This window comes from Salvelinus fontinalis, chromosome 3 (genome assembly GCF_029448725.1).
Source record: "Salvelinus fontinalis isolate EN_2023a chromosome 3, ASM2944872v1, whole genome shotgun sequence".
In the NCBI taxonomy this organism is placed as follows: domain Eukaryota; kingdom Metazoa; phylum Chordata; class Actinopteri; order Salmoniformes; family Salmonidae; genus Salvelinus; species Salvelinus fontinalis.
The window spans coordinates 2,962,777-2,975,008 of NC_074667.1; the positions used below are offsets into that span (position 1 = coordinate 2,962,777).

Genomic DNA, 12,232 nt, shown 5'->3' on the forward strand with positions numbered 1-12,232 from the left:
TCCCTGTCGGAACACACACAGCTTCTGTGTGACTAAGACTTGTCATCCTTCAATGAACATCTTTGTAAAAGTGTAAATGAATCTTCCTGCTATCGTTGTCTAACTAGACTGAGTGGGCTGCGTCTCAATTGACCACCTATTCCCTATTTAGTGCATGTACTGTATGTATCTATGAGGGAATGTAATTCTTATCTGCATACTGCACGGGTTAGTGACAGTATAACGGCACATAGTGTGAATAGTGTTCCATCAGTTGGAATAAATATTCAAATATTTGTTCAGGAGACCTAACTGACGCTGGAGGAATGACTTCCTGGTTGTATCTTAGCATGGGACACTTTCATTTATAACTGTCATTCATGTAATAGCACTTGAGTCCTCATAATGGTATTGTCCACATAAAACAGAATTTGTCATCATAATACACATGTTACTAGTCATCATAATACTATTGTCTTCATAATACACATCATAATAAGTGGTGAGTGTTCTAGGCTTGGGCAGTATATTGAATTTTTTAACCTTTATTTAACTAGGCAAGTCAGTTAAGAACAAATTCTTATTTTCAATGACAGCCTAGGAACAGTGGGTTAACGACAGATTTGTACCATGTCAGCTCGGGGATTTGAACTTGCAACTTGCAACCTTTCGGTTACTAGTCCAACGCTCTAACCACTGGGCTGCCCTGCCGCCCCAAATACTGGGGTATTTGGAAATAGCCAGTTTTTCAATACCGTCAATACCATTGAAACTATTTATTTTAAGTTTTTCATAGTACATGGCCTCACACATGAATCCAAATAAAAATATTTGTAGCTACTCTTTAAGTAAATACCTGCAGTCAACTTGTGCAAAACGTTAGGAGATAAAGTCGTTTTCATTGCAAGTTAAAGCATACTGTTAGCTAGCTAGCTAGCTTACGCTAGCTGGCTGGCTTGCTAGCTAATGTTACGTGTATGAGCTGTGTAGTAATATCATTTGTATCTTTGAAAGCCATATGCATTACTAGTTATAGCCTCATGTTAGCTAGCTAGCTAACATTGAAACCAAGTTGGTTAACTTTAGCTACCTGCAGATTCGTGCATGGTGCATGATAGTATGGGTTGGCATTATGGGTCTAAACAAAAGACTCCACTATGCAAGTAACCATTTCACTGTACCGTTTACACCTTCTGTATCCTCTGTATCTGACGAATAAACTTTGATTTTACTTGATATAGTGTGTTTACCAGAGAGGGTCATGTGAAGAAGAACATGGCCTGCACCAAAGTCAGATTGTGATATAGACCAAGCATTAGTGTATTTTTACTACTACTTTTTGCTACTACTTTCACCACTTTTATTTTTAATCTTTGGTTGTTTACTACACTACCTTACTCCCTCTGTTAAGCACATGGCCTCAAAAGTGAATCCTTAAAGATATGGGTGGGGCAAAGGCTAAACCGGTGCAGATAAAGAAAAGCTCTCCAGTAGGTGTACCACAAGTTTAGCAACTTTCAAAGAATAATTCATTTCCCATTGTTTCTCAACTGCAGTGTATGATATACCATTTTCTAGCTCTGAGTCTCTACTTTTATCAATGTAAAAAACACAATTTCAAATGTTGCTACATAGGACCGAATCAAGGTGGTCGGTCACATATGAACATTTGGTTACCGCCCAAACGCATCGTCTTCATAATACACATGGTACTAGTCAACATAATACTATAATGTCTTCATAATACACATGATACTAATCATAATACTATAATGTCTTCATAATACACATGGTACTAGTCATCATAATACTATAATGTCTTCATAATACACATGATACTAGTCAACATAATACTATAATGTCTTCATAATACACATGGTACTAGTCAACATAATACTATAATGTCTTCATAATACACATGGTACTAGTCAACATAATACTATAATGTCTTCATAATACACATGGTACTAGTCAACATAATACTATAATGTCTTCATAATACACATGGTACTAGTCAACATAATAATATAATGTCTTCATAATACACATGGTACTAGTCAACATAATACTATAATGTCTTCATAATACACATGGTACTAGTCAACATAATACTATAATGTCTTCATAATACACATGGTACTAGTCAACATAATACTATAATGTCTTCATAATACACATGGTACTAGTCAACATAATACTATAATGTCTTCATAATACACATGGTACTAGTCAACATAATACTATAATGTCTTCATAATACACATGGTACTAGTCAACATAATACTATAATGTCTTCATAATACACATGGTACTAGTCATCATAATACTATAATGTCTTCATAATACACATGGTACTAGTCAACATAATACTATAATGTCTTCATAATACACATGGTACTAGTCAACATAATACTATAATGTCTTCATAATACACATGATACTAATCATAATACTATAATGTCTTCATAATACACATGGTACTAGTCATCATAATACTATAATGTCTTCATAATACACATGGTACTAGTCAACATAATACTATAATGTCTTCATAATACACATGATACTAATCATAATACTATAATGTCTTCATAATACACATGGTACTAGTCATCATAATACTATAATGTCTTCATAATACACATGGTACTAGTCAACATAATACTATAATGTCTTCATAATACACATGATACTAGTCATCATAATACTATAATGTCTTCATAATACACATGGTACTAGTCATCATAATACTATAATGTCTTCATAATACACATGGTACTATTCATCATAATACTATAATGTCTTCATAATACACATGGTACTAGTCATCATAATACTATAATGTCTTCATAATACACATGGTACTATTCATCATAATACTATAATGTCTTCATAATACACATGGTACTAGTCATCATAATACTATAATGTCTTCATAATACACATGGTACTAGTCATCATAATACTATAATGTCTTCATAATACACATGATACTAGTCATCATAATACTATAATGTCTTCATAATACACATGATACTAGTCATCATAATACTATAATGTCTTCATAATACACATGGTACTATTCATCATAATACTATAATGTCTTCATAATACACATGGTACTAGTCATCATAATACTATAATGTCTTCATAATACACATGATACTAATCATAATACTATAATGTCTTCATAATACACATGGTACTAGTCATCATAATACTATAATGTCTTCATAATACACATGATACTAGTCATCATAATACTATAATGTCTTCATAATACACATGGTACTAATCATAATACTATAATGTCTTCATAATACACATGGTACTAGTCAATATAATACTATAATGTCTTCATAATACACATAGTACTAATCATAATACTATAATGTCTTCATAATACACATGGTACTAATCATAATACTATAATGTCTTCATAATACACATGGTACTAGTCATCATAATATTATAATGTCTTCATAATACACATGGTACTAATCATAATACTATAATGTCTTCATAATACACATGGTACTAATCATAATACTATAATGTCTTCATAATACACATGGTACTAGTCATCATAATACTATAATGGCTTCATAATACACATGACACTAGTCATCATAATACTATAATGTCTTCATAATACACATGGTACTAGTCATCATAATACTATAATGTCTTCATAATACACATGGTACTAATCATAATACCATAATGTCTTCATAATACACATGACACTAGTCATCATAATACTATAATGTCTTCATAATACACATGGTACTAGTCATCATAATACTATAATGTCTTCATAAAACACATGGTACTAGTCATCATAATACTATAATGTCTTCATAATACACATGGTACTAGTCATCATAATACTATAATGTCTTCATAATACACATGGTACTAGTCATCATAATACTATAATGTCTTCATAATACACATGGTACTAGTCATCATAATACTATAATGTCCTCATAATACACATGGTACTAGTCATCATAATACTATAATGTCTTCATAATACACATGGTACTAGTCATCATAATACTATAATGGCTTCATAATACACATGATACTAGTCATCATAATACTATAATGTCTTCATAATACACATGGTACTATTCATCATAATACTATAATGTCTTCATAATACACATGGTACTAATCATAATACTATAATGTCTTCATAATACACATGGTACTAGTCATCATAATACTATAATGTCTTCATAATACACATGGTACTATTCATCATAATACTATAATGTCTTCATAATACACATGGTACTAATCATAATACTATAATGTCTTCATAATACACATGGTACTAGTCATCATAATACTATAATGTCTTCATAATACACATGGTACTAATCATAATACTATAATGTCTTCATAATACACATGGTACTATTCATCATAATACTATAATGTCTTCATAATACACATGGTACTAATCATGATACTATAATGTCTTCATAATACACATGGTACTAGTCATCATAATACTATAATGTCCTCATAATACACATGGTACTAGTCATCATAATACTATAATGTCTTCATAATACACATGGTACTAGTCATCATAATACTATAATGTCCTCATAATACACATGGTACTATTCATCATAATACTATAATGTCTTCATAATACACATGGTACTAATCATCATAATACTATAATGTCTTCATAATACACATGATACTAGTCATCATAATACTATAATGTCCTCATAATACACATGGTACTAGTCATCATAATACTATAATGTCTTCATAATACACATGGTACTAATCATAATACTATAATGTCTTCATAATACACATGATACTAGTCATCATAATACTATAATGTCTTCATAATACACATGGTACTAGTCATCATAATACTATAATGTCTTCATAATACACATGATACTAGTCATCATAATACTATAATGGCTTCATAATACACATGACACTAGTCATCATAATACTATAATGTCTTCATAATACACATGGTACTAATCATAATACTATAATGTCTTCATAATACACATGGTACTAGTCATCATAATACTATAATGTCTTCATAATACACATGTCACTATTCATCATAATACTATAATGTCTTCATAATACACATGGTACTAGTCATCATAATACTATAATGTCTTCATAATACACATGGTACTAGTCATCATAATACTATAATGTCTTCATAATACACATGGTACTAGTCATCATAATACTATAATGTCTTCATAATACACATGGTACTAGTCATCATAATACTATAATGTCTTCATAATACACATGGTACTAGTCATCATAATACTATAATGTCTTCATAATACACATGGTACTAGTCATCATAATACTATAATGTCTTCATAATACACATGGTACTAGTCATCATAATAATATAATGTCTTCATAATACACATGGTACTAATCATAATACTATAATGTCTTCATAAAACACATGGTACTAGTCATCATAATACTATAATGTCCTCATAATACACATGGTACTAGTCAACAGAATACTATAATGTCTTCATAATACACATGGCAGTAGTCATCATAATACTATTCTCCTTGTAATGCACAATTACGATTCCACAAGAAAACAGGTATTGTGTCATACTATCCTCGTACAATGTGCCAAGCAAAGCATAATAAAGCCATGAACAGAATTTCTGTGGCAACATGGGTCAAGCAGGTTTCTAAGACTGCAGGGACAACGGAGCTTTCCAGGGTATCTGTCAGCAACTGAGCCCCACAGCATAGCAACAGAACCTCCCCTCTCTCCTCTTCTTTGAAGTGTGGGCTGGGAGTTAGCCTAGCGGTTAACAGGTTCGACCAGTAACCCAAGAAGTTGCTGGTTCGAATCGCCAAGCTGACTAGGTGAAATCTGTCGATGTGCCCTTGAGCAAGGCACTTATCCCTAATTGCTCCTGTAAGTCGCTCTGTATAAGAGCGTCTGCTAAATGACGGGAAAAAATGAAATAAAATACAAACTAATTTCCACCTGTCACCCCTAGCTCCCCAGGCTTGCTTCTCTACAAAACACAGCTTAATACACACATCCTCCAGAGATCCGGGACCAACACACAGACTTGCACGAATGCACACACACGAATGCACACACACACTCTGGGCAGACTTAGCCTTATGATTGACCCACACTCACTTCTTATTTCACCAGAGTAGCACCAGGAATAGAGGATTTGAATGTCTGCTTACAAATACAGGAAATTGGGGGAATGAAAAAGTTTTATAAAATAAAGATTATACAAAATAAATACAGGATCTACATTTTGTATTTAGTTTCACATTTCTTTCTGTTAGCATCTGTTGGCAATGGTATTTACACAATATTGTAAATAAGCCTTAAGCATGGTGACAAACAACATTTTAACGATGTTTGCATAGGTTGTCTGAAGAATGTGTACATCATTTCAGAATGTGTATATCATTTCAGTCATGAACAAATGGTGTTTTGGCTTCATGTACCAACAACTATGAAATTAATCAACAAATCACACTCACATTAATCAAGTTAACAATATACTGCAGTGCCTCTATGCATCATACATTCATAATGTTTGTGTTATAGACAAGCAATTTGTGTTATATACATGCAATTTGTGTTATAGACAAGCAATTTGTGTTATAGACAAGCAATGTGTGTTATAGACAAGCAATTTGTGTTATAGACAAGCAATATGTGTTATAGACAAGCAACATGTGTTACAGACAAGCAATTTGTGTTATATACATGCAATTTGTGTTATAGACAAGCAATGTGTGTTATAGACAAGCAATTTGTGTTATAGACAAGCAATTTGTGTTATAGACAAGCAATTTGTGTTATAGACAAGCAATTTGTGTTATAGACAAGCAATTTGTGTTATAGACTAGCAACTTGTGTTATATACATGCAATTTGTGTTATAGACAAGCAATGTGTGTTATAGACAAGCAACTTGTGTTATAGACATGCAATTTGTGTTATAGACAAGCAATTTGTGTTATATACATGCAATTTGTGTTATAGACAAGCAATTTGTGTTATAGACTAGCAACTTGTGTTATAGACAAGCAATTTGTGTTATAGACAAGCAATATGTGTTATAGACAAGCAATTTGTGTCATAGACAAGCAATATATGTTATAGACAAGCAATTTGTGTCATAGACAAGCAATTTGTGTTATAGACTAGCAACTTGTGTTATAGACAAGCAATTTGTGTTATAGACAAGCAATATGTGTTATAGACAAGCAATTTGTGTCATAGACAAGCAATATGTGTTATAGACAAGCAATATGTGTTATAGACAAGCAATTTGTGTTATAGACTAGCAACTTGTGTTATAGACAAGCAATTTGTGTTATAGACAAGCAATATGTGTTATAGACAAGCAATTTGTGTTATAGACTAGCAACTTGTGTTATAGACAAGCAATTTGTGTTATAGACAAGCAATATGTGTTATAGACAAGCAATATGTGTTATAGACAAGCAATTTGTGTTATAGACTAGCAACTTGTGTTATAGACAAGCAATTTGTGTTATAGACAAGCAATATGTGTTATAGACAAGCAACATGTGTTACAGACAAGCAATTTGTGTTATAGACAAGCAATATGTGTTATAGACAAGCAATTTGTGTTATAGACTAGCAACTTGTGTTATAGACAAGCAATTTGTGTTATAGACAAGCAATTTGTTATAGACAAGCAATTTGTGTTATAGACAAGCAATTTGTTATAGACAAGCAATTTGTTATAGACAAGCAATTTGTTATAGACAAGCAATTTGTTATAGACAAGCAATTTGTGTTATAGACAAGCAATTTGTTATAGACAAGCAATTTAATTTCCTGGAGGCTGGAATTGCTAGTGTTTATGTGTGAATGACATATTGGTAATATAAGTTAGACTGAGGTATACGAGGCTGAGGTTACTAAGTGTAAATGTGTAAACAACATATTGGTAATATAAGTTAGACTGAGGTATACGAGGCTGAGGTTACTAAGTGTAAATGTGTAAACAACATATTGGTAATATAAGGTAGACTGAGGTATACGAGAATGAGGTTACTAAGTGTAAATGTGTGAATGACAGCTGCTATGACAGAGACACAGATCAAGTGGATAAACCCCAATACTATCCTCCTGGGTTTACAGGTAGGAAGAGATTACTGCCAATGATACTGTAGCTATGGCTGCCTTATGCTCTACTGCTCTTCTAACTGGGCGCCATGGCAGCACATATGTTTGTGGTAACCTAGGCTACCTCGTCTGCTGCTAGGCAATGGCATGACAACACCATTGATTTGCACTTGATAGATGCATGGCTCGAGAGTTTTCAAGATAAAAAGATGTTCAAGATAACAAAAGGAAAACGATTGGAAAGAGGAGAACTATTCCTGTGCGCAATTCCATAGATAACACACAAAGTATATACAAAATGTACTACCAACACAAGCTAAATGTAACGACATTGCTAGCTCCATTCTCAAATAGCCTTTCCCTCTGCTTCAACCGAGACTGTCAGCTGAATAATTTAGACAGCATCACTTAATACATACCTCACGTCATGACTCTCGTCTCGCTAAGTCGTTCACCTGAGCTCACCCATGTTAACACATTCCCCCAGAGAACAGCTGCAATCAATAAGTAATAACCATTTTCGATTCGATATGACAATATAATGACTCTATGCTCCTCTGCAGTAGGTTTGTAGAATGCTTTGTGGAGGAGCCTGATGAGAGTATATTGATTGCAAGTAGGATGCTATTTTTACTGATGCACACGTAGGCATGCACACACACACACACACACACACACACACACACACACACACACACACACACACACACACACACACACACACACACACACACACACACACACACACACACACACACACACACAAACACAACGTTGTTATGTGCCGCCTCGAAGGTGACCTGTCAAGTCAAGAGGAATATGACGACAACAGGGGTATGTGCATTGTCACAAAGTGTATATGTGTGTGTGACACTATGTGTGTGTTGACTCACGTTAACCCAGTCTGGATCCACAGGGAGGGAGACACTGACGGTACGATCACCATACGGTCACCACCCACCAATGCCACTTGACCCCCTAGACATATGTTCCTGTCACACCATGGCAACAGGCCATGACTAAACACACTGGGCACTACTCTGTTATTAGACCCCGTCTTACTGCTCTCTCTCTATTCCTACTTGTTTCATTCATTCTCTCTCTCTTTCTCTCTCCCTATTTCTTTCATGTTCTCCCTCTCTCCCTCTTTGTGTCTCCCTCCATTGGCTTGATACAGACGATATGTGTACTACGCCTTTAGCCGTTAATCATGAACAGCCTCTTGGCCTCTGCATGATGAGTGATCTGTGTGCATTTCTTCTGTCCCATGTCTATATCCAAATTACATTTTATGTTCGCAGGACAAGGTGAGATACGAAACATTGATAAGACATTTACACCAATCAGCAGCGCGTATTTGGAGACTGAGCTTCCAATAGAGAATAACATTCTCTCTCACACACACACACACACACACACACACACACACACACACACACACACACACACACGCACACACACGCACACACACACACACGATCAAGGGTGAAAGGCTGGCCCACTTTGAGTCGATAAAGAGCCTCAACAAGTGCTCCCAACACGTTCAGCAGAGAACTCCATTACGCAATCCAGCCCCAACACAACACTGTCCTGATGTGTTCTGCTACAGAACTGACTTTACTGCTACAGAACCGTCTTTTTCCCCACTTCACACTAGCCTATACACAGAAACTCACTCACTTAAAATCGTACCGAAAGTTAGATTTCAGCTAACGCCTTTCATATAGAAACAGCGAGTGCAGTGTAAAACCAAGAAACTAGGCTAGTGAACATGGAATCCTCTCCCTCTCTCTTCAAGGCCTTTGACCTTGATCCTACAGTGAGAAGCCACGCACACACACACACACACACACACACACACACACACACACACACACACACACACACACACACACACACACACACACACACACACACACACACACACACACACACACACACACACACACACACACACAGCCATTCTGCTGTCCTGTCCTGTTGTCTCAGGCGCTACTGTGTCCTTATCTACCTAATTGGATTCATTAATGGGCTTTAATTAGACCTAATGATCAGGTGGTCTGACTCCTGGGAGGCTGTGAGGGACTTGATGTCAGTATGGTGGAGGTAAGCCACTCCACAGCTACAGGTCCAGACAACTAAGTCAACATGTGTTATCAAGGCCTTTAGTAACCTGATCCAATGCATTGCAGCAGCACTGTGTTTTCATTAACTGTATACTGAGCCGTCAGGCAGCCAATTGGTTGGAGAGTTGGGACAGTAACCGAAAGGTTGCTAGGTTGAATCCCCGAGCTAACAAGGTACAGATCTGTCGTTCAGCCCCTGAACAAGGCAGTTAACACACTGTTCCTAGGCCGTCATTGTAAATAAGAATTGGTTATTAACGGACTTGCCTAGTTAAATAAAGGTTAAATATTTTTTATTTATTATAGTACTTGGATGGATGTGATTGTATGTTTAATTAGATGTGTTCTTACCTACATGTGTGATAGCCCATAGACGTGAATAATAGAACATATTGCTTACGTTCAATGATAAATGATGCGGTGTTCTATTCATTTTCTGAATTACAGCCTTTCAGTAATTGACTTGTTTCCCCTGCACTGAAGGGTCCAAATGCAATTAATACATGTCATGTTTATTGTTAAAATACCATTTTATAGGCCCACAGAATCCTTTAAAATGCTGTTCTTTAGAGACATTTACTGTAATTCTGGGACTTGGCAATAAGGCTATGCAGAGGATGAGCTAAGCTGTGATAGCCTACATAAACACAAATTTATTTATTGATTGGTTTGGTTGGTTGGCCCACTAACAGCACAGCTGGATATGACTGACTTCCCCCAGTTGCAGAGTGTGGGGAAACCCCCACAACAATGTGAGACGACTGAAATATACTGGGGGGCTTGGGGGGAAACCCCGCAACTTTCTAACAAACTGCGTCTACAGTTACTATCATCAACAGAAGGCGACTGAGGAAGTACGCAAACGATGGTATCAACGTGAAAACGGATAAGGGATGATAGACGAATAATGACATCAGCAGGTTTTCCTATAAATTGCTATAAATTATTCAACTGCATTCAATACAAAATATATCAAATCGACCCAAAGGAAAAGCTTTAATGTTTGTATTTCTACTATAACACTGATCACAGGGAAATATATATACTGGGGAATAATAGCCTTCTGTAGCCTAGCCAATGTATGCAAATGTCTATAATGAACTGTCTCTGGTGTGACATCTGTGTGACATCAGAATTTGGGTAGCCTACCTGATACACACGCAACGTTATTTTACGCGACAGGAATTGCACTCTCCAACTATTTTCCATTGCATTGCAAATTGAACGAAACGATAACCTACAGTAAAAGCAATGGTGACGTGATCTATGAGTGTATCTAAACGTTATGTTTCCTTACCGTACAAGGCATTTCGCGTTATCTGGCCTCCCATGACTACAATTCCAGGCGGCAGCCCTTATATACCAGCTCTCAATATTCAAACACTTGCGGTGTTGATGCACAATCCAACGCCGACAACATGATTGGAGGCTACATCCAGAACGGTCGTTCTTTCTCCCGATTGGAATATAAACACAGTGCACTCCAGGTCCCCTAAGCACCAAGCAGAGCGGTAGTGAACGCTGCTCCCCCATTCACTGTGCGCTCTCAGCGCCTTGAGCCCCACTCACACACAGACATTTACATAAAAGGTGGAGTCAAGGCAAAGCGTTATTAACGCAGTCGCTGCCAGTTTCCAACAATCATAAAGGATATGAGTAACATGGACACTTAGACAATTTCAGGGTAGGCTTTACCCTAGAATAGAATCAAATACAATCGAACATTGCATTGCCGTCCAGAGAGAATGTGTCTTGCAAATCATTTTAAAGCACTGTCAATATAAAATAAAGATGTGCATAGTATACAATGGAGGGTGTGGACATAGGCAGACTATGTGAGAGCTATAGGCTATGCTAGAGTGCTAGTTCTATAGGCTTATCTCTCACAGTGTCCTCCCCTCTCTCTCATGAGTAACCACACTATGTTTGGGTCCAGAGTAGGGCAGAGGAAC

At 35.8% G+C, this 12,232-nt stretch overlaps 1 protein-coding gene across 1 annotated transcript in view; it reads right to left on the reverse strand.

The window, feature by feature from the left end:
- The window catches only part of LOC129836171 (E3 ubiquitin-protein ligase NEURL1-like), a 71,760-nt gene extending 59,922 nt beyond the window's left edge, over positions 1-11,838 (reverse strand). The window contains exon 1 of the mRNA XM_055902022.1: positions 11,578-11,838. Within this exon, the coding sequence (XP_055757997.1) occupies positions 11,578-11,611 (34 nt within the window). The 5' untranslated portion in view covers positions 11,612-11,838. The remainder of the gene's footprint in view (positions 1-11,577) is intronic.
- Positions 11,839-12,232: the final 394 nt, after the last annotated feature.